The following is a 23,820-nucleotide window of genomic DNA, read 5'->3' as shown; positions in this document are numbered from 1 at the left end:
ATACTCACTCTGACAACCAAAGGTAAGATATCTTCATCTTAATATTTCATACTTAATTATTTGTGGGTCTGAAGACTATGTTTAATTTTAAATATAGTAGTATTACCTAGGCTATTACACATGTCCTTTAAGAAATCTTCACGTCCCCCTTCCGGTATGGTATGGTCCTATTCTTGTCCAATCACAAGAGTCCAACGCAGCGCGCACACTGTGCACTCGGGAGTTGACCAGAAAGGAATGAATGGAGATAGTTGCTATGGCAACAGCATATGGATGACAGGTGTTTTATGATTTTTTTTCTAATTTCTACCCACCTGATTACACAGCGTTGGTAAACATATGTTGAAATATAGTCTGTCTATTTAAAGAAGCATACATACAGCCCTGCAGCTAATGCTTTAGATTTTTATCAACATTTGTATTTAATTTACAGTAATCTCCTTCAAAATCATGTTTCTACAAAGTAGCCTACTTTGCATAAGCACATGTTTTAATATTTGTTGCTGCTGCCGCTTGCAACAATGTTTCTCCAGAAGGCAAGTGGCCAACAGGCAGCAGCGTGTAGTGCAGTTTAATCGTGGGTGTTGTTGTGCCTGCAACAATCGCCTCTATTCTTTCCTCATGAAATCTAATTCCTGCACTGAGCATTTTAGTGTTATGTAGTCATTTTAACTGTTTTGCTTTCCTTTACTATGGTGTTCATGTGTTGCCAAATAGTTTAAGCTGGAGCATAACAGTGAAATATAATCACTGCAGTTGCTTGGTATGTATAGCATGCAAATAGGCCTACTGCATGTCACTGCTTCCCAAATAAAGCAAGGGATCTCTTTATAGTAGCCTACATTTTATCCATAGGGTGTAACTAGCTGATTTGTCTTTAGTAATATAACTAACTAATAGGCTATGTTTGTATTATAAAAAATGAAAGCAAAATTAGTCAAAGGTCACACAGGGACACAAGACAGTTATTTACAGTCATATATTTCATTTGTAAATAACAAACTAAAAACCGTAATCTACTATATTGCACCAGTGTTTCCTTTGGCAACATTATCACAGAAAAAGGTACTCAAATGTAAACATCTTTTTTTTATTTTTCTACAGTTAACTTGGTGAAATATTTTGTTTACTTTGTTAGACAAAAATGCAAATGTGCATACTCAATTTAATAAATTTCTCTCTTTGGCATGCATAAAAATTGCTTTGACAACACAGATGTGTGGAGCGTTACCACAACTACAATCTTATTGATACTGACATACACTTAAAGGTACAACATAATCACATCCACTGTAAACACAGTTCAAATATGTCATTCCTACTGTATGATTGCAGACAGGGTAATATGGACGTTTAAAAACAGACATTACTAGTTCCCAAAGCTAGATGAAAGACTTTAGGAATTTAAACCTGTGAGCATTAAAATACATTTGATGCTGCAAACCAGAGCTGTGCATCTTTGAAAATAGTGTTTCACCTGCTCTTGATCTAAGACTGTAGTGAAAAAAAACTGTACTTGTAGCTGTTTTTTATTATTCTCATTAAAATCTGAGATCTACTTCTCAGTTGCATGTAGTTGTCATACAATGATGCTTTTATAGGCTAGGACTCAACTGGCTAAGTGAAAAACCACAGATGGTCACACAGTTACAATACAGATGTTATATTGCCACATGGGTTCCTGGGTGGAGCACCAATGTCATACAAAAGGTATTCAACTCCACTTTCTCTGATATATAACACATACTGCGTGAAAACATACTGACATTTTCAACAGTGCTGTGATCTTTTACATCTTGATTTTGTTGTACATCAATGAGCGATTTCCTTTTTTACCACATAGAAGACAAGACAAGACAGCAGCAATCTATCGACAAAGGAAGTTATTTTTAGTGAGAATTGAAGTGCAAAAACACAAGTTGGACAATCATAGGCTAGGCTACAGCAAATTCTGCCTCAGTTAAACTGAGACTCTTCAGGAAGAACACTTATTGATTGAAATTGTGAGGTGACTCCTCACTCTGTAACATTCAAGGAGTTTTGATTCCAGTGTCATTCAGATTAGGATGGCTCAGAGACCTTAGCATGTCCTCCGGTGTACTTGGTCAAGTATAGAAAAGGACACAGCTTCACATTCAGGAGTGATCATTTTATGATCTTAACGAGACATCATTCGTACAAACTCTGTGAAAAGAGAGGAGGAGAATGACAATATGAAAGAGTTACAAAGACCTCTACAGCATGCCTTAAAGGAATATGCCACTGTTTCTTGAAATAGGACTCATCACGTTCTCTCCTAGCTGTAGATAAATGGGCTAATGCATTTTTTGTTTCAGTGAATGCATAGCCTGGTGCAACACCGGCAACACCGACGCTAGTTAGCTTAGCGTAGTGAACGAAATCCAATGTTGCCGATTACTTTGTTGTGAGTAAATGTGAGCTAACAAAACAAGAACAACAGCAATCTAATTACTTCTGTTTTTTTTGTCGGGTCACTTTTACTCACAACATACTAACCGGCAACTTTCCATTCACTACGCTAAGCTAACTAGAGGCGGCGCTGCCGGTGTTGCATTGGACTAAAACAATGAATGCACTGAGACAAAAAATGCGTTAGCCCACCTATCTATAGCTGGGGGGGACAGCGATAATCCCTTTTTCAACAAACGGTGGCGTATTCCTTTAAAGGGACTCTTCACCCCAAAATCAAAGATACACATTTTTCCTTTTACCTGTAGTGCTAATAATCAATCTAGATGTTTTCTCTCCAATATAATGGAACTAGATGGTGTTTGGCTTGTGGTGCTCAAAACGCCAAAAATATTCTTTTAGAAACTCAACCCAACTAAACTTTAGAAACTCATTGGCAATGCCTCTTTCCAGAAATCATGGCCTGGTTGCTCAAGATAATCCACAGATCTGGTTGGAAGCAGTTTCACTTAGGCATTATTGTCTTTCTGCCGAACTACACCCTCCAACTGTATCACTGTGCTGAAGGAAGCCTGCTCCTCATGAACGAGAGTCTTGTGTTTGTGACAGCGCGAAATTGAAACATTAATGGCATCCTCCTTGGCTAAGATGTAGCGTTTGCTAGCTCAGGTGAGCTAGCAGTACGGGTGAACTACAGTTATAGCTCAGTGACAAGACAAATGACAAATAACAAGCCTCCCGTCCATGAGTACACTTCCTTCTGCACGGTGATAAAAGTGGTGTATTTTGGTAAACAGAAAATAGTTCCTAGGTGAATCTGCTCCCAACCAGGTCTGTGGATTGTCGTGAGTAACCACTTTTTTTTTGCTGCTTTGAGCACCACAAGCCAAGTGCCATCTAGTTCCATTATCCTGGAGAGAAGGCAGACATCTCTACAACTTATATCTCCAACACTGGGCAACTGATGCAAAAACAGTCTAGATTGATAAATAGCACTAAAGGTAAGAGGAAGAAATATGCATTTTGCCTTTAAATGAGCAGTTTGTTAAGGGTGATTTACCTTCAAAGTCAACAAGGCCATCACCATTCAGGTCCACATCCCTCAGGATATCTTCTACTTCCTTTAAACCCACCTGGGGAAAACATGGTCGGCAGCAGTTATGGGAGAACCACACACAGTGGGTCTTCATTTAAGGATGTTTTTCTGTTCTCTTATCTGATCCAACGCTTACCTGTTGGCCCAACAACTTCCTCATTGCATCTCTGAGCTCAGATGTGCTTATGGCCCCATCACCATTAGTGTCAAACTGATGACAATAAGCAGAAAACAATATTAAAAATGGAAAAATAAATAGCAAAAATGATCTCACAACACTTACATCCAAAGACACTTACCTCTCTAAACGCATCTTTTAACTCTTTTATTCCAATCATGTCTGCAGTTTCAGCAAGGAGTTTTGGGCCCATCAGCTCTACAAAGTCCTCAAAATCAACATGACCTCCCACTTGAGAAAAAAAAGATTTTGGCACAGAGTTTCAAACCACAATACAAGGTTTGAATACGATATGCCTGACACATAAATACACAAGTTAAGTCCTTACAGTTCATGTTTATCTGTTGACTCAATTCAATCAGCTCCATTTCAGTAGGCATGTATCCCATGGTTCTCATACAGTTCCCTAGGTCTTTACAGCTGATGAAGCCGTCCTTGTTCTTGTCAAACTCTTTGAAAGCATCCCGCAACTCTGTTCAGCAACAAGAGAAATATTATTAGCAATTGAATTATATATTATTTTGCACATATAAACACTACATGTAATTCTGGCACCACATGTTCAAATTTGTCCTTTCATTCCAGTTGACTTTTATTTTTGTTCTGTAAAGCACTTCGACATTAAATCATTTTATAATATATTTTGTCTGACTGGTTAACACAGGGGTCTGCAACCTGCGGTTTCTAAAACCTGTGCTGCTCTCCACTGGATTCCTATTGCTTTGATAAAAATGTTATAGGTTGTTGACCCCTGGCTTAACATCAGTAAAGAGACATATAACATTAAAGAAATAGAAACTTACCATCCATTTCCTCTGGCCGCAGCTCTCTGTCCTATTAAGAAATGACATTTAATCATTGTGACAAAACCAAATAAGTCATTCTGATAACACATCATAACAAACACAACTCGTCTGTGCATGAGCTACATTCAAACATACCACTGACCGCGCTGTGACCCGAGTGATGCCCAAACCTAAACCAGCCATCTTCTCCAAAACAACCCTCAGTCTTCTTGTGAACCTCAACTTAAAGATGTCAAACGGTAAAAGATGTTGGACTGAAACTATCTCACATCTTGATGACAAATCCTCCGAGTATAAATAGGCTTGATCCCTATAAAACATGACTGGGAACCATAACCCTTCGAGTTCCCAGAAGAATGTGACTGTTTCTGTTTTTTTCCCCCAGTGCTTGCTTACAATGAATGCAACCTTTAAAGGGCAGAGAGAGAGGCAGACATATCCCAGAGCCTTTAGGGGTTAACAGCAGGAGCAGTGAGAAGTCTAAACACAACACTGAGTGTTGACGTCAGGCCCAAAGAACTGTCTAACCGGAACCACTGACATAAAAAACACAGGAGGCAGATGAGCCCATGGATGCTCATCTAGCCGATCCAACTTATGTGCGTCATCAGAGCTTTATCTGTGACTCCATCACTGACGGTTCATCAACCATTATTTCTTAGACTCACATGACTCAAAACTCCCTTACTATGCTGTTTTCATTGAGACTAAGACTTGAGTAAAATAATAATTAACATACTTTTTTTATACTGTATAATGTATATACCTGAGCATACATGCAAATCTGAGCATACATGCACGTATACATACACAAATGTAGAAATGTCAGAGTGAGGGGGTTGAGACTGCTGCACAGGCACCCTGAGCAATTGAGGTAAGTTTGGTGCTTTGCTCAAGAGTACATTTGCAGTGCCCAGAAGGTGAACTGGCACCTCACAGTTCCACACTCTGTACGGGGACCGTACCAGACTTCCAATGGACGGAGCTGTAACTACCACCCCTAAAATTCAGGCCGCTCAGTCTTTTCATGCAACAATCACTTGCCATCACTTGATGTTTGATCAGTAACCATGTAATAGTGTAGCCAAGGCGATATATGAGCTGTGCAGATGGGGTTGTAACTGAGTAACAGGAAGTTGTTCTGACAGGAAACCACGTTTATTCACTTTCCTGCTGACAGATTAGAACAGTGACACCACTCTTAGGTCTGTAATGTAAACATGAAGTTTCAGCCAGCAGTTAGCTTAGCCTGGCCCACAGAGTGGAAACAGGGGAACACCACCTATTTCTGTCTGAAGGTAAAAAAATCAACCTATCAGCATCTCTAAAACACATATTTAGATTTTTTTACAGGTTTTTGAACGTCCATAACTTTCAAGCCATTGTCATATTAGTTGATACAAAGCTTATTAAGCCTAATAGTTTCACAAAACTATTTCTCACTATGGCTCTCAGTATGGCTTTGTTATGCGTTATACTTCACCGCTGAGAAAGGACAACTGCAGCATTCAGCTTTGGAGGACATAAAATGACAATATAATTACCTCTTCTGAAGAGTCCATCATGTCTTTTTTTAATCATTTCCTTTATTTGATGGCTACTAGCGACTGTGTGAAGGAGGGATGGGTGGGGGGAATCAATGAAGGCTTGCATCATGTGGATTCTTCAACAGTGTTTTTGTCATTACTTGGTGTCCCTCATGAGGGCAAAATAAACTACGCACTATAGCTTTAACAGCATCTGACCAAGAAAAAGTGGTCATAAAGTTCCCTTTAAACCACATCGTCATTTTTACAATTTACTTTTTGTATGGATTAGACAAACAAGATGCAACGTGTAAGCTATAGACAGAGCTTGTTACCTTTGGACAGAGACAGGCTAGCAGTTGGCTGTTGCCTAGCAGTTTGTTGTTGGCCCTGCTCCTACCCTTGGCGCTAAGGTAAGCTAAGCTAACTGGCTGCTGGCTCTAGCTACATATTTACATCTTAGACATAAGAGTGCTATCAGTCATGGAGGAAGCCCATTTCAGCCATTGTGATTAAAACAAGATCCAGTAGGTCATTATAATGATAAACCTTCTCAAAATAATGAATACATTATCTCATAATAATGGCCTAGTATTTCAAAATAAGAAACCCTGTAAAATTATGACTTACTTAGTACAAAATTACTTATTATCTCAAAATAATAAGTTTTAAGAAAGTTTCTCATTATTTTAAAATGCTACGTGATTATTTTTTTAAAGTCTTTCATTTTGTCTTGCAGGATCCTTCTTTTGTCATAACAAGTCTAAGATTTTATCTAATTTTTTATTTTATTTTACAGGCAGAAATGGGATTCCATACAATCTTCTTATCTAAATATTGGCAAGAAAGCAAATAAGGCACAAGCTCCTAAACCCGCCTGTTGACATTTGTGAGCTTTCAGTAAGTCATTTTCCAAACCTGTGTGTTCCCTCTGGACAGCAGGCAAGATACCAGACAAAAGCAGCAGGAGTGGAAATAGTAAAATATTATGATAGAAAATAATTGAACAGCCTAGCAGTGATAATTGTTGTGTCAGCTTGTTTGGTATTGATAGAAATACTTTCCAGGTCAAATATAATGCTGGTGTAAATACAGACAGATATGGAAGCAAACATGTGGTGTGCAGACTTACGTACAGCCTGCCTGCACGTGGCCATGCCTTTACTCAGGAAGACACAGGTTTGCAACCGTATGTTGCTCACGAGAACGCAGTTTTGTGTCATGGAAACAATGGACTCTTGATAAGGCCCAAGATACCCTGCCTGGCCCATCTCCTCACAGGACAGCACCCCTCTGAATCTCCTCTCAGCATCCTGGAGAGTCTTTCCAGAGCGGTGCAGAGACAGTGTTAGACAGCTTCAAAGCACAATGCAATGAAGACACAAGTTGAGAGAGGATGTGTGAGTCAATGTAGACTCTCTTTTATTTTTTAATTGAGGCAACAGAATAAATTTGGACAGGGGTTTACTTCTCCGTAAAAGTATTGTGTTCACGTGCGTACGTATAAGAAAGAAACTTTTGAAATATGACAACATGACAAAGGCAAAATGCATCATTAAAAAAGCATGTTGCCAACTTTCCACTCATCATTCATAACAGTTTACTTGCCACGTTGTAGGGACTGGCACCTCACACCTATACACTGTCACAGGAACAGTAAACAACAGAAAAGACGAGCGAAAGCACAGGGGAACAGGCTAATGTTATCGCCAAAGACTAAGAACACATTTTCTTTTGTGGGACATACAGCCTTTTTTTAAATTAGAAAATAGTTCCTGTTGTACATCAAAGATCTACCACAAACAAAGTCTGAAGCCATTAATCTAACATGTTTCACAAAATGCGCTCGAGAGCCAACAACAAGCAGAGCAGTTTCAGAGTAGTTTCAAATCATAAAGTTATTTCTACCACAAACAGTGGGATATTACAACCCCAAAATCTAGAATAATCATGACATGTGTAAAGATGTCCTGAAAAACAATCATACAAATAAAGACCTTTTGAAATCTTTTAGGATTTTTGCAGCTGTTTGGGCAAGAAGAACAATTGCAACATCACATAGCTATAAAAGATATCTGAGGATACAACACTACTGTCCAGTTTCATTTCCCTTTCAAATGCACCATAAAATCCACCAAACAATACGTGAAAGACAGGGCGTAATAGTGACCCACAGTGGAAATATTCCTACCGTTCTCAGAGGCCAGTGTAAGCAGTTTCCCATACCAAAAGAAAAAAGAGGCACTAAAAAGGAGCATGAGGACCTTTTCTCTGTTAAGTTTGCAGTTTGGATTCTAAGAGGAGTGCAAACTCTGGTTACAGCAAGACCCATGAAGACGGGTGCCAATCTACAGCTAGTTGAAAAACAATGAACTAAATGATACTGCACTATCTGGACTAAGTGAATGTAGCATTAGTATGAGTAGCCAATGATAACTGTAAGGGAGAGAGAGACAGAGAGAGAGAGAGAGAGAGAGAGAGAGAGAGAGAGAGAAGAAAATGAGTGTGGTTGAGAAACTAAATGAGAGAGAGGGAAGTGATCCAAAGAGGGAAACAGAATTATGCCTATTAAAGGAAAAGAAGGTGCTCCACTGTGACATAATTTACCCATCTGTCACACTGACCAAACGTTTGTAGTTATCTGTGAACAACACAGACAATTCAACACAGACTCCCAAACAGAAGAATAAGGGGTGTCAGCTTTCCTGCAGGAACATATAGTATTGCAAGCAAATGAGCTGTGCATAAGGGTCACATGTACTATTGTGAGATAGTTGGTATTTGTAGGCTGTGAAAATCTGTACTGGGCAAGTTTGCAAGAACCCTCTGTAATGGGCTATTTCCAGTCTCCTCACCTGCACTCTCACTCTCAGTGGTGGAAGAAATATTCAGATTCTTTACTTAAAAGTACTAATACCACACTTTAAAAATACTCTGTTTCAAGTAAAAGTCCTGCATTTGAATGTTATAGTATGTAAATTTAGACAGGAAAATGTAAGAATATATATATACACATATAATATTTCTCTATAAAATGTAGCGGAGTGGAAGTAGAAAGTGGCATGAAAAGAAAAGACTCAAGTAAAGTACAAGTACCTCAAATTTGTATTCTAGTACAGTACTTGTAATCAGTTACATTCCACCACTGCACACTCTCAAGCGCCAGAGAAATGTATCAGTTTGAGACATTATTTGAATTTATATATTGTACTTTACATTTCTGCATGTGCCTTTTGTTTTTCATTCCTTACAAAGACATGGTCACTCTGACCTACAGCAGCCACATGGCACCAAAGAGACACACATAAAGACTGTGAGAAGAATACAGTTGTTGTATAGTCCATCTGTTAGCATGAAATACATGTAATGTGTGTGTATATATAATATGTATATATATGTGTGTGTGTGTGTGTGTGTGTGTGTGTGTGTGAGTGTCTGTGCAAGGAACATTAGTGAGGATACGGGTTCCTTTCATGAAAGGTTTTAACAATTCTCATCCCTGATCACCATCTGTACACTTGTATTTCCTTTCTGGCTTCTCAAAACGTCTAAAAAAATGCTCTTGCACTGTGCATTGTACAAAATAAATGCCAAATATTGTGTGTATCTCTCACACTATGCCTTACATCTCTGTCCATCGTTGAACTCTTCAGCAGTCACATCAAAGATCTTTTTGAGGTTACGTTAATATTTTCACAGAGCTGCAGTAAGTACAAAGAAGATCTTCATCCCAAAGCCACAATGGATGATCTCTGTGTTGCCACACTGAGCCTTTTTTAAGGTTGAGAGCTTTCCTAATTTTAAATCACCTCCTGATTCTTGATCTGATGATTAAAATCGAAACACCCTATATGGCATGAACTAAACTCTGACTTCTGAGTAAGAGATGAGGACAATGCCCTCCATAAACAATGTGCAATCAGACTATAGCTCGGTGAGCCACAATGATGTAAAATCCCACCACTGATCCAAGCATATTAGACTGAGCTATTTTCTTTTGTGTGAATAGATTTAAGGCTCAAAATAGATCCTCAACCACCGTCAGAAACCTCAAAGTGATTTCCTTCAAACACAACACAATACCCGCAGTGTTCCTGATTGAATGACACTGGAACATGAATATATATCTTTGTCTTTCACCCAATACACATCCGCACATCAAAGATGTCCACCTCTCCACACAAGTGCAATTAATCTGCCCCAGCACATCTGCTTCAATAAAAAGCCCAGCCTATCTCTGTTGGAGGTGGTTCTGTATTTACAAATGACATAAGAAATGCATGTGTGGAAGAAGCTTTTCCCTGCCCAGTCTGTCCAGTAATGACATGTGTTTGCAGAATGCAGCGCAGAGCATATTAGCTATATTGATTGTAAATAGGACGTCATTGTAGCCAGAAGACACACTTAACCACTTCATATCTGGGTGCTCTTTGGTAGAAATACTAATAACATAAGCTATTTTCTGCATGGCAAGCCTCCCAGAATTGAATACATTTTGTTTTTAGTTGAAGCCAGCAGAGTGTCCTCCATTCAAATTGGTTAACTGGTAATTATACATTGGTGAGCTTTTTTATTAGAATAGACATCATTTAAATAATTATTTTACATAAATTAAGATTTTGGTTTGGGGTGTCACAGTAGGCTACCCTTGCACTTCAAAAACAAAAACTCTATAGGCTTTTTATCTTATTTTCTGGAAATAATTTAATTCAGAAAAAGAATGTAAAGCAACTGACTGATCCATTAATTTCCCTATTTTTTAAGGCCTTACCTGCCCAAACAGTGAATTGAGGATGGTGCGTAAATTGATTTCGGATGCAGAAGAAGCAGCACTGGACCTCCGGGAGCGGCGAGACGACCTGCTGGACATCGGGACCGGGGAGCAGGAGGACGGGGATGGACTGCTGACCTTCCCGCCGCTGTTAGCCGAAGGGAGCCCTTTATGGTCCCTCGGCTCACAGAGGGGAGCCCTGTCGTCGTTGCTGTCCGACAGAGAGGGCACCCTGGGAACCGGGCGGGTGTGCGTGTGACAGCGGCGGGGAGGCTCCGGTTCAGGCGGTCCTGCTGCTGCTGCCGCCGGTGGACGGTCCTCCCGGTTGTGCTTCCTGCGGTGGTGGTGCCGGTGTGCGGGCTTAGTGGATGACCTGCAGCGTTCCCTCACACCTCGGCCCGCCTCGCCGTTTGGCTCTGGCGGGTCGGGAACTTGGCTGTGGGGGGCATGTGACTTACACTTGCCCCGAGTGGCTGCATCTTTACTACCGCTGTCCGGGCTGCCGACGAGGGAGGGATGGCACAGAGGTCTCCGGGCACTGATCTCGCACTCGGCCGACCAGAAGGACTCCTCGGCTTTGCTGCTGCTGTGGAGTGCGGTGGGACGGTGGTGATGTTGGTGCTGGTGCTGGTGCTGGTGCTGATGCTGACCTCTCCGGCTTGTTTCTGCTGGGCGTTCAGGGAGGTGTGTCGGTCTCCTCGCCGCAGAGGAGGATTTCAGTAAAGAGGTCGTGGATTCAGATTTGGGAAAAGAGGAGCTCATTGTTGCGGATCTGTTCTATTCTTTCTCGGTGGGTTGATCATCGACATCATACACCGTTTCCTCTCCATTGTAGTCCCATATTAGCACATAGCAGAGCCTGCCCGCGTGAAGTTATGATACCTTGGAGCGCGCGCATGCAGACAGCTGACTAGAAGGGGACACACGTCGCAGCAGAGCGCGTCACCTTTTCATTGATGGGAATGCTGGTCTCGACATCGTGGCAATGACGTGGGTGTGGACAGTAGTAAGATACAGCCTTCCGGTGGTCGGCAAACTTTTCAATGACAAAGATAGACCAAACAGGTGAACATTTTAGGCTACCTTTCCCAGATAGCCTATGCAAATTTGCTTCATAACAATAATACAATAGGCCTATGCAAAATGAAACTGACAAAATCATTCAACATCCATAAAAACAATTGATTAGGCTACAGCCCCTGCAACAATAACAACCTTGGGAAGCCATTGCTGAATTTCTGTTCGGACATTGGCAGCAAAGTGTTAGCCTAGCTCTATTTTTTCTATGTCAGTTGTTTTGTGTTGTATAAGACTGCACTTTATTTCTGACGTTTTTGTCCTTTCCAGTGGCCAATATGTTAATGACACCATATTGTATCCATCCAGGGTCAGATGAACCTGCTGTGGGGCCTGGGGGTGAAACTGAGCCATGGGCCCCCATTGAGACCCCCAACACCAACCAATCAGCAATTCTACACTGAGATGACTCCTGCACAAGACTTGCTGTGGGTTAGTTTGTGATCATTTATTAAATACAAATTAGTTTAAGGATATGCAGCACGTAATACAAGTTTTAAAAGAAATATGAATGTTGTTTTTGACACAGGCTCTTCTCTATGGGTCAGTCTCAAAGTGGCTAAAATGCAGGAGCCACCTAATAGCCCTTTCCATTTCTGCTTTTAGGTGTACTTTAGTGGTGCACACATTATATGGTTTAAGTAGTTTGCTCTTACCAGTGTAATACTGTGTGTACTTTTTCCACAGCAATCCCAACCAATCGGTCCTAAAACGTAGATAGTAAATGGCGTAAACATATTATCTCTATAATCATTCCCCGAAAGGACCAAGCAGGCCTGCCTAGTTGCACAATCCAAATTTTCTTCTAAACTTGCCATTTTCTTCTTCTTATTTTTTTTTAAGATCTTTTTTTTTTTTTTTCTCCCTTTATTTAAGAGTGACAGTGGATAGACAGGTTAGGTGGGAGAGAGATGTGGGATGACACGCAGCAAAGGACCGTAGGTCTGACTCAAACCCGGGCTGCTGCAAATGCCTCAGCCTAGATTGGGTGCACGCTCTTCCTGGGTGAGCTAGATGTCGCCCTAAAAACTTGCCATTTTCAGTGTGCAAGTTTTTTGTTGTTTTCCGAAGAGAACGGAGTTTGAGAACGACAACACACGGTGAGTGACAAGGCAATCATCCAAATATACCCTCCTTGATCCAGACGACCTTAACTTAACCTGAAGATTCTGAGTTTCATCATTTGTTGCATGGCTGTTTTATTTCATGACATTTTACAGGTGTTTTCACGGTTTTGTCTACTGTATGTACATTTTGTAGTTGTACTGGTTCTCTGCCTTTGAATGAAATTAAAGTCAAATAAAACTATTCTTTACTTTGTCAGGGGCACTGGGGAACCCATCAGCTACACCTAGAGGTTCTTGGACTCCAACATATCTAATCATTTCACTGCCTCTCATATTATTACATCTCTATGCCCGTGCACATCTTATTTAAATTCTATGAGTTAGTTAGTGCGTATTGCTCAAATTATAATCCTTGCGCATACACATGCTACAGTATCCTAACACTACACTGAGCAGTATTGTAAACATAAATACTTTAGCTTGCTTTAATTATTCAAGAAATAAATCCTGTGCCCATAAACCTGCAGCTAATGAATAAAAGCAATGAGGGCTTTCTAAATACATTATCCGTGTTATTATTGGCATCCACCTCACATTAGAATGTGCCTCCATTCACCAAAGCTACAGGCCTGCAGATGTAGCAACACCTGTGCTCCTTGAGTTAAACTCCAATATGATCTAAAGGTGTGGCTTTTCCAAGTAGAGGATATTTTCTTTTTTTTTAGACAGTGGATGCAGATGTAAGGCCAAATATCAACCCCTATAAATATTTTGAGATCCAATGTATGAGTAATGTAGACACGTCTATTTTGAATTGAACATGATGTTTATTATTGCCTCAGCATTATAGTGCTTCTGGCTTCATATCCTCCAGAATCATGGCAGGTCCGACAAGAAATAACCACTGAGGAAACAGAGCAATCATTGCTAGCCTTCGCCTGCCTTTATAGAACTGCATCTGGCTCGAAAGAGGCAGCACAATCTTTTTTGTCCCCTTGCTTTATATCACAGAGTGAATTATCAATACCGGAGTGGCAGTTCTGCAGACAACTTCATTCTTCTCTGAACCATTCAGTTTGTTTTAATCAGCATTTGAGATTCAGTGTAAAAGCTGTGTGCATGCAGTAGTTTAATTAGTGAATTGGTTGATTCAGCCCTATGGACTCAAGAACATGAATACAGTGTGAAGACTACTTCTTATTTGTGATATCAGTGTAAAAGTGACACCTCTGACAACAGCGGGTTAAATAAGACACTCGACCATTTATTAAATGTACAGAAATACTGTTCAAAATCCACACAAGGATGTGTTAAGGACAAATCCTTAATCCTAATGTAAACAAAATGGTTGCCCCATCATATTCTTTATAGTAAACTCTTCAGTGGATTAACAGCACTCTTGTTTTTAAACCCAATTATGGACAGCTCAATGTGAGAGTCGGCGTCGTCTGATGTTGTAAACAGCTTGTAAATCATTTTGTAAACATTAGAATCGTATAGGTGGGTAGCTTGAGTTGCGTTGGACCTGTAAAGCTGCTGAAGATCAATTTCCACTACCTTTTAGACATGAGCACATAATAACCATGAGGTGTTGTTGACTAATTAAGGATGGTGGCTTTAATAATGGATCCCATATGGTAAAATAAATAAGTCACAGAACAACGGAGATAGTACTTCATAAACATTTTACAGAATCTACAAATCGAATCTATCAAAATGATTGGCTCTTTGAGAATAAAATACAATCGCTTTTAGCTGCAAATCAAGACAACACAATATTTATAGCTTTGAAGAAAATCATCTCAGACCATTTTTTTGGTGTTTTTTTTTACCTCAACCCTATTTACAGAAATACAAACCTGATATCAAATACAACCAAATTACAAGAGTTTAGTAAATTTACCAAAAACGCTTCATCTTCAGTGTTAAGCACAGGTTGATTCACACAATATGACTTAAAATGTGCTTATCTAACCACGTCTTGTGAAAGCAGGATTGATTTTTTTCAAAGTGGAGCACAATAAACCACCACACCGGCAGGGGTCATGACATTAGTTGCGTCTGTAAACATTCATGTCATGTTTAACATTGGGCCTCAGTTATCACATATCTATCAAACACACATATAGATATGATAGATGACATGAAGAATGTCAGTTATTAATTATTTTCTTAAGATATTATCACACTGTTATAGCCCTTTCTGAAATTCATTTCATTTAGATATCTATGAACAGTTGACAGTTCAGCCATGAAACCCTAATTGTGTACCCTGTCAGCAACTAAAATGAAATTTACAGAATTTGCTTCTTTATCAAAACAGCTTTAGTGTTAACCTTTTGATAACATTGAACGTCCGTTACATTCAGGCCATTGCCAAATGAGTTGCTACAAAGCTAATAAAGACTATCAGCTATCAGCTTAATCCTCCGTGTCCTCCTTGGCTACTAGTTACTGTGTGGAGGAAAGGAGTGGTGGGGGTGAAACACGATCCCGGAAGGCTTGTATCATGTGGATGTGCAAACATTTTTTGTTGTCATTACATAGAATTCCTCATGGGGGAGTCAGAAACTAGCACTATAGCTTTAATCCGTATTAGTAAAGCAAATATGAAGCTATCGATTTTTCGGTAACACTTTACTTGAACGTATCTACAAAAGAGTGACATGACACTGTCATGACACAGTCATGACACGTGAGCCCTAACCTTAACCCTAACCATAACTTGTCATGACAAAAAAAATGACAGAATGATATAATATTTATGACTTGTTTATAATGCTCATAACACGTTCATGACAATGTTATGGCATTTTTATGTATATAACTTAAACTAAAATGTAACCCCTTGTTCTTATCTGGTCTAATGTGTTAATGAAAACCTTTTGAACAGTATATGCCTAAAATCCTTCAGCACTGTAGCAACTATCCCTTAGCTTTAGCTTGACTTTAGCTGTGATTTGATGCAAATAAACACTACAATCACTGAACATATGTCACCATTCTGCAAGCATGAGATGTATCACTCATTCATGACAATTTAAACAGTCCAAAGTGGGTCCCACATTTATAAGTGGGTGTTGTAGAAATGAAAAATGTGCAAAACCACTTACAATCTTGTTTCGGTTTGAATCAACAATTCAAAGGTGACCGTATATGTTGACTTATATGAAAAAGTTGAATGATTAAATTGTTTAGCCCTTGCAAAGACATATGTAGGTGTTAGGGTAAGTTTAAAATGATTAAGTTAAGTTAGTGTACAGTAATACCACCGATACTTGACACAAAATCTTTTGAAACTGTAAGGAAGCTTTTGGGGCCCAAAAATGCTCATTGACTCCAGTTCATGTACTGCTAATAGAATAGGTTAGCAGATGGACCCACACATAATGTGAAACAGGGAATGTTTACTGTTCAGTAACTCCCTCATTCATTAGTGCAAAGAACATTCAAAGATTCAAAATAAAACAACAACAAATAAGCTGAAATGTCCCTGCCATGGTGTTTATACGCATTTATAATGATGAAATGGCTTCAAAAACAATTGTGCTCCTACTAAGTTTTGGAGAATAGAAGTAGTTACTTTCAAGTGTGGTTGTCTTTTACACAGCTATACAGGCTCAGCTGAAACACGAATATGATTGATAAAAGAGGCCCAATGTTTGGTCATCTACTAAGAAGAATTATGAGAGAAACTGTATAAGACAAAGAATATGTACACAGTGAATGTGTGAACTGGACTGAAAGCAGAAAAAGAGTTGCTCCCCAATCCTACAGACACTTCCCTTAATGCCATCTGTCTCTCTGTCAGACATGGTTTCTCACTCACACCTATTTCCCTTCCTTGTCCTCTAAGCGGCCTGGAGTAAAAATGTAGTCCAAGGCTTGCCTCTCAGCAGCGGCCACGTTGGGGTGCCAGAGATCCACCATGAAGACCACCCTGGGGCCATCCTCTGCGCCGCCTGCATACACACACACAAACACACCCCATTTTGTCATGATCTTGACGAAAAACCCCTTCAGACGCACATTAAAAGGCTCTATAGTAACATTGGAAAATACAATTTTTATGTCAATCCTCCTTAAAGGAATACATAAAAAGCGACAGGATTCAATAAAAAATACAGTTTTAATCCCTTCCTACCCTCGTGGAAGGCCCGGTGGAGAAAGGAGTCATCAAAAAGCAGACAGCTGCCCTCAGACCAGCACTGTGGCTCTCCACCAACCACAAGCTCACAGGAAGGGGGCACTCTGAGACCTGCAAGAGGAAAATAACAAATTCATCCATGTGTCATTATGGGACAGCAAAGCCTTTTTTGTTGCTCACCAATCTCCCAGGGGACAAAATGCCCTTTTCTTTGAGTGTCCCGTATTATTACAGTATTCTGTTTTAAAGCATCTAATGAAAGACCCTGTCTACACAACAAAAAACATCCCTATTTATAGCCATCTCACAAACTTCAGTTGGAAGAACAATCAAAGCTCAGGTGCAGTAAAAACAATTAAAATAATGACATACGCTCCTAAATTTCAGCCAATTGCCATCATGACCCAAGAGGATCCAGATTTTCAGTCTCAAAACCACAGCAGTTGATTCACTGGGATGCTCCTCTAGTTAAACACGCTTAAAATAGCCAATCAGCTGCTGTTGTGTTAAGTTGAATACACACTGAGCCTCAGACATCACATGGATGAATCGGTTTCAACTCACTAAACAGTTCACTCTCTTACCCAGGTGGCAGCGCAGCCTGACATTTGTCGGACCGTAATGCTCAGTGATCAGAGCCCCGGGCGTCAGCACAGAGAAGCAGGCGTTTCCGAACACGTTGTTGGCGATGAAGGTGCGCAGCTGGCCCAGCACCCTCCAGGCCCGTGGACATCTCCTGACATTGAGAACCAGAGGAGTGCCTTGGTTTACCAGGTAGTATGTCCACCACTGCCCGCGAGGAGTGTTGTTGGCTTTCCAACCCGGCGGCAGGGAGGAGCCGCTGCGTGCTGGAGGTTGGTGGTAGATGCTCTCGAACTCGGCCAGAAGGGCGGGGAAGCTCTGCTCCAGTAACTCCACGTCGTGTCTCTGTACTTCTCTGGAGAAGAAAGGGGCTGATGGTAGGTCTGGGAGGAAGAAGACCTCTGGCCGCTGGATGGTTGGTCTGCTGTTAAGGTATCGGCCTTGATCACGGACTCCTTTATGCACCCTTCCCATACCTGACCAGGTATAGCGCTTGGCGTAATCCTGCAGGCTGTGGTAGAGCTTCTGGTTCAGACTCTCTCCGGCGCTAGTACATCGGAAGCACTCAGACGACTGGCAGAAAGCGAAGCCGTTCTGCTGTTCTAGCATTGATCCACGCTTTCCTTTCCCCCTGCCACGACAGTCTGAGCTCATGAAGCCCCCCACCACCCCTCCAATTCGGCTGGGCCCAGCCAGATACCTCCCACGCAGAGGGCTGGAGCCATGCTCCCGGCCAACCCTATAACAATACCACATAAACAGCAGCAGCACACACACGGCTATGGCAAAAGCACAGATCTCACACTCCCTTATAGACTGCATCCCTCCAGCCACCATCTCCCTTACATTGTCCAGTGACCACTCCATCTTGGCTTGTTTCCGGATTGCTGAATCTGACAGGGGGGGGGGGGGGGGGGGGGGGGGGGGGGGGGGGGGGGGGGGGGGGGGGGGGGGGGGGCTTGCTGATAAGAGATCAGTTAACGAGTCTTTTCTTGATCGTGATTTAAAGGGGCCTTGAACCACACACAGGGCGTTTGTGAGCCTAATGTCAAGCAGCTCTTATTGCCCCCCCTATGGTAAACAGTCTGCTGATTTGATCCGACACACACGCTCGTTGATCCTAACATTTCAGCACTCTACAATGAGGGAAGGTTTCTCCTTGCATGATGTCTGGCTGTGCGGTATTTGTGCTGCTCCCTCTCTTGTTCTTTCAGACAAACGCAGACAGACACCAAGCCTTAGGATAATGTGGTCTCTGAAAACAAAGACAAAATATAGAGAGAAAGAGAGGTGAGGAGAGATTAGGGGAGGCTGCGATTGACACAAATAATCCAAACTCTAATTAATGTGTTAATGTGTTGGCATGCAGAGGAATCATTACAACTTGCTTTGTGTCTGTGAAACAGATCTTCATCCTCAGAGTTGGAGAAAATTCCTATCCTGTATGCACCACAAAACAACACACCTGCTAAAACTCACCCACACACTGTACGCACGCGCGCACACACACACACACACACACACACACACACACCATGCACTGTATAAAATCATGAGTCTATTGGCACACCGCTGCATTTAACATTGATCTCTCCCTTGCATATTTTTGCGCACCACGCACACAGGCGCGCTCACCAAACGGTGAATTATATAGACTTAAACAGTGTTGATACACCCACATGTATTATAATTGGCATTCATAGGTTGCTCAGCAGGACCTGCATAGATGGATCCTCGGAGAGGGGGGGGGGGGAGCTGTAATCTGTGTAATCTTATGCTGTTTTAGTTCTAAAAGAAAAGAAAAAAAAGGATTGGATTACATGAGTGTGATTATATAATGACAATGGAATAGCAGCCAAAACGCGAGTGCAATGCGTCAACTGTGATCAGAACTCCACAATTCTCTCTCACCAAAAATGGTTGGGTAATCGTGCTCCAATAGATCCTCCCCTACATCCTGTCTGACAGCATCAAGCCGCCCCCACATCCCCCACACACCCCCGCTGCTTTTAGGACAGACTGGCCATCAAACCCAACCATGAAGCCATCTCAAACACACACACACCCTACCCTATTTCCTCCACATAATCGCGTAATGTAATGACTAGAGCTGCTGCCACTAGGGCCAAGCTGCCATCCAAACTGATGACCAACACATTGGTGAGCTGTAGCGTTCGGTAAGTCGCGGAAAACAAGCAGATCACAGTAACCGAGCTTATATATCTTTGTCTGGAGCTACGTGGTTGTTTGGTGCGTGGATTCGTGCACAAGTTTGCATCCATACCTACTCAACATTCCTGACTGTGGCCAGCGGAGAGGGAGAGGAGAGGCGCACAGGTGTTGCTCCAGGCGAAGCTGCGCACCACTGCAGTGCACAAGGTGGACGGATATCACTCGCCAACATTATAGGAAATATTTCCAAAATGCACAAAAGAAGTCCTAACTGGAGCCGACAGCCATCGTAAAGCAGAGAAAAACCAGAAAGCGACGGGTTGGCTCCCTGTCTGTCTGTGATAGACAGCAGCGTCGGATAGGCTACAGACAATATTGTTGTAAATACTGAAGCTCCACCAGGGAAGACACCCAGCGTCAAGCAACCAGAGCAATGCGTATCCTTATTTCCGGTATTTCAAAATAAACGTCTCAGTGAGGGGCGTGTTGAAATAAAAATAATAAACATTTTATACATTCTATTGTTGTAATCAGTTACCAAAAAGCACTGGAACTCCAAACTCTTCACATTTCCATGCGAGGCAATAGTGCAACAACTTAAAGTACCAAAAGTCAAAACACTTTCAACGCAATAAAACTCTTCATAAAGGAACAATTACACATTGAACGGCTTTCAATAGACAGATTTAAACAATAGTAGCAAGTCAAAGCAGCACAGGGTGAGATAGCCTGCATTTTAGAGCCTATTATTTGTCAAACTGCATCATGCTGTTCCCATAATCATTATGCTACCATGTTGCATAATGGCATAATGCAACATGGTAGCATCTTTCATTAGACCTTTGCTGACACATTTGCACCCATGTTTTTCTTTCAAAAGCTCCATCTAGAAGATTTTGTGCAACTGTGATCACTTGCTGAGCGACTCTCCAAGACAAGTAAACTGACCTTTCTGTTTAAAATTGGTGGAGTTCCTCTTTAGGCATATTACCAATATCCTTGTTTTGAAGTAATAGGGATTATTTTAATGACACAATTTACTTTGTGCTTATGCTTGCAGGAAACCTGGATTGGCTTTCAACAGTACCAGAAAGCCTGAGTGTCAGGTGTATGTTCAGTGTTTTTTAAACCTGCTCTCTGGATTGGATGGCTGCTCTGATACAGAACAGCATGAGTTTTAGAGCAAAAGTAACAATGTGGCAGGGACTGCTAACCTGACCTGACCAATCAGTCAGAAACCAAAAGGTGATGTCACACTCACCTGATTCACAACTGTCTGCAGACAGGTTTCCCTGTACCCCAAAAGGAAAACTTAAGTAATCAGCAAACAAATGAAAAGACCATTTTTGTTTTTAGGCTTGCTGATCAGGCGGGCCGGCTGTGTGGTCGGCATGAAGCTGGACTCACTGGTGACGGTGGCAAAGAGGAGGACACTGGAGAATCTGTTGGACATTATTGACAATGCCAACCCCCCCTGAACACCGTCGTCAACAACCAGAGGATCTTGTTACGTGGAAGGCTGCTACTTCCCAAGTGTCGGACCAACAGACTTAAGAACTCCATTGTCCTTCATCCTCTACAACTCCTCACTCAGGGGTGGAGGAAATAGGATAAAGAGGACAGAACAGAGCAGGAAGGAATGGTAGCCACTCTTTTTAATGTGCAATTACTTAATTAACAATCTACCTACATACATACCTGGACACTCTAACTGCTCTTAACTGTTTTATTTATGCTAAAGGTCTTGTTATAGCTAAAACTTTATTGTTTATAATTAACTATTTTGATAATTGATTAATCCTTCATTCATTTCTCATTTGGCAGCCTTTATAATGAATAACAATTTTCTCTGTCATATAAGATAATCTATTTATATATATATATACATATATTAAACTGGATCTCAACATACATTAGATTGGGCTCTTTTTACTATTTTCTAACAACTTACTAATTCATTATTTATTTATTGATCGACTAATTTAAGAAAATATCTGACAGATTAATTGACAATGAAAATAATAATTAGCGGTGGTACTGCTAAAAGCAAAAGCAGAGAGATTCGGTTTTCAGAGCTTCCCATGGTCAATTGTTTTACTTTGAAGGCAAAGTTGTCCTACATGCGGTATTGCTCTGGTAATCTCTGACCGACTTGACTCAATTGAGAGCCTCCCTCTTCCGTATGCCTCATGGCTCGCCCATCGAATTCTGTTCGACATACTGGAACTGCAGACAGCATTTCCCAAGATGCACTGCAACACAGCAGGGGAAGAGCAGTAGTTTGATGGTGATAGTTTATGACAGAATATAACACCAACTTTTCCTAGAAGGGCACGACTATAAACGTCACTCCTGGGGGCCCCATACACTCCTCCCATAGGCTCTCTTACCAGGGGCCCTCAGTGTTAAAGTATGCAGTTGGATCCTTTTGAACTGGAGCGTGCGCAATCATAGAACAACAGTCCCACAGCAGCATATCAGCACACAGACATAATGAGTGATAGATGTCGGACAGGTCCTGTCTGAGCTGAGTGGAACTGTAACTGTTCTGCAATTGTTCAAGATCAGTAAAGTTATTCTGCAGTTTGTGTGAGTCTTTGTGAGTGTTCATCACATAAATATAGAGTTTTAAAAGTTATCAGCACATATTTCCAGCGGGTGGCAAGTGTAAAGTTGTCGCTGCAGGGCCTGAGTTAACTGAGTTAACTGGAACTTTGCTAATTAAAAATATAGAATTATCTCATATCTGGAACATGGGAACTATGTAAAAAATACCTGTTTTTTTCTTAGCCATATACCCAAAAATATTTACTCATTTTCTGGAATACACCTCTAAAATAACCTTTTTGTTGTTTGCGTTTGTCAGTAAATTCAAAGAAACACTTAACTGTGAAGGTGGGGACCTTCCTGTTTTAGTAAAGTGGATCTACAACACATAAGTCTGCTTTCTGTTAGCTGTTAGATATGCACCTTTCACCAAAGCAAATCCCACATGAGTATTCTTATTTTGGCTATAAAACCTTTTCTGAGTTCTGATTCTCAGGCATGACTCAGCAGTTAGGCCACAACCTTCTCGTCCCCCTTTGCGCTCCAGGCGGAGGGCGGAGGGTGGAGGCAGGCGGTTCTAGGCTGTGCACGCCCCTCCTGATGGGGCAACTGGGCTCCGCACCCAGTCACCAAGTCAGTCGTGAAGTTTTAATATTTCAGAGATCACCTGTAAAGGTCATGATGAAACTTTAATGATCCCCGCGGAGGTATTGGATAATATCAACCATGGCGAGGTCAAAGGCGAGGGTGTACACTTGTTGCGCACTGATGCTGTTTTTCGTGGTTGCTGTCATTGTGTGTATTTCTGTGCTTGTGAGGCACAAAAATAAGTGTCCAGACAGCACCTTCTCACGCGCTGCAGTGGCCGCCGACTCTGGGAAATGTTCACAGATTGGACGGTGAGTGGCTTTGTACACTTTGCGTTAAACACACGTTTCCATTTGTTCTGCTCAGTGAGATGCGAATGAAAATACATTAACACACACTCTCCTAATGTGCACACTTAAGCGTTTACTAAAACCACTAATTTCTGTACACTATAGCAAAGATCTCAGTAACGAGGTGACAACTTACATTCATGTCTAAATTAATCCGATGCAAGTCTATAAAACATTTACTAACAAACACGAAGCTGAATGTGTGTTACATATCATCAGCCTATGCAAAACATGTACACGCCATTTGCTTACTTGGCATCCGGTACGCAGCATAAAGCGGGCATAGATTGTCATGAACAGTGATGAGTGTGAAATCTTCCAGGGACATACTTCAAAAAGGGGGCTCAGCGGTAGATGGCGCCATCGCTGCGCTGCTGTGCACCTCCGTCATGAACCCACAGAGTATGCCCAGCTGAAAAATAAATGTGCTAAGTGTACTAAAATTTAGCATACTTTTGTGTACTTGAAGGCACACTAATCATT

General features: G+C 41.3%; 3 protein-coding genes and 1 long non-coding RNA gene across 9 annotated transcripts in view; 2 read left to right on the top strand and 2 right to left on the bottom strand.

Moving 5' to 3' along the window:
• Nucleotides 1–1,566: 1,566 nt before the first annotated feature.
• cabp1a (calcium binding protein 1a) lies at nucleotides 1,567–11,826 on the bottom strand. Of its 4 annotated transcripts, XM_034871353.1 has the most exons (8): nucleotides 8,228–8,894; nucleotides 7,173–7,358; nucleotides 4,508–4,538; nucleotides 4,033–4,176; nucleotides 3,826–3,935; nucleotides 3,663–3,737; nucleotides 3,491–3,563; nucleotides 1,567–2,184 (listed from the first exon to the last, which is right to left on the bottom strand). In XM_034871353.1, the coding sequence occupies exons 1-8, from the start codon at nucleotides 8,366–8,368 to the stop codon at nucleotides 2,159–2,161; spliced, it is 786 nt and encodes a 261-aa protein (XP_034727244.1). In that variant the 5' UTR covers nucleotides 8,369–8,894; the 3' UTR covers nucleotides 1,567–2,158. The 4 variants fall into 4 exon arrangements, with proteins under 4 accessions (XP_034727244.1, XP_034727243.1, XP_034727246.1 ...); XM_034871352.1 differs by lacking the exons at nucleotides 7,173–7,358; nucleotides 8,228–8,894 and adding an exon at nucleotides 10,808–11,826; XM_034871355.1 differs by lacking the exon at nucleotides 7,173–7,358 and having other exon boundaries at nucleotides 8,228–8,502.
• LOC117944536 lies at nucleotides 11,413–13,444 on the top strand. Of its 2 annotated transcripts, none has more exons than XR_004656600.1 (3): nucleotides 11,413–11,597; nucleotides 12,194–12,312; nucleotides 13,209–13,444. It is a non-coding gene; the product is annotated as an uncharacterized LOC117944536 (long non-coding RNA). The 2 variants fall into 2 exon arrangements; XR_004656601.1 differs by having other exon boundaries at nucleotides 12,194–12,316.
• Nucleotides 13,445–14,194: 750 nt separating this feature from the next.
• Nucleotides 14,195–20,278, bottom strand: asphd2 (aspartate beta-hydroxylase domain containing 2). Of its 2 annotated transcripts, none has more exons than XM_034871364.1 (4): nucleotides 19,965–20,278; nucleotides 17,683–18,935; nucleotides 17,096–17,209; nucleotides 14,195–16,913 (listed from the first exon to the last, which is right to left on the bottom strand). In XM_034871364.1, the coding sequence occupies exons 2-4, from the start codon at nucleotides 18,545–18,547 to the stop codon at nucleotides 16,783–16,785; spliced, it is 1,110 nt and encodes a 369-aa protein (XP_034727255.1). In that variant the 5' UTR covers nucleotides 18,548–18,935; nucleotides 19,965–20,278; the 3' UTR covers nucleotides 14,195–16,782. The 2 variants fall into 2 exon arrangements, with proteins under 2 accessions (XP_034727255.1, XP_034727256.1); XM_034871365.1 differs by having other exon boundaries at nucleotides 19,969–20,278.
• Nucleotides 20,279–22,976: 2,698 nt separating this feature from the next.
• Nucleotides 22,977–23,820, top strand: part of ggt5a (gamma-glutamyltransferase 5a) — an 8,966-nt gene continuing 8,122 nt past the window's right edge. Inside the window, exons 1-2 of the mRNA XM_034871346.1 lie at nucleotides 22,977–23,298; nucleotides 23,660–23,742. Coding sequence (XP_034727237.1) covers nucleotides 23,126–23,298; nucleotides 23,660–23,742 — 256 coding nt within the window. The 5' untranslated portion in view covers nucleotides 22,977–23,125. The remainder of the gene's footprint in view (nucleotides 23,299–23,659; nucleotides 23,743–23,820) is intronic.

Source organism: Etheostoma cragini, chromosome 5 (assembly GCF_013103735.1).
Source record: "Etheostoma cragini isolate CJK2018 chromosome 5, CSU_Ecrag_1.0, whole genome shotgun sequence".
Taxonomy (NCBI): Eukaryota; Metazoa; Chordata; class Actinopteri; order Perciformes; family Percidae; genus Etheostoma; species Etheostoma cragini.
The sequence above is the reverse complement of the archived record's forward strand: the minus strand, read 5'-3'. Positions and strand labels throughout refer to the sequence as shown.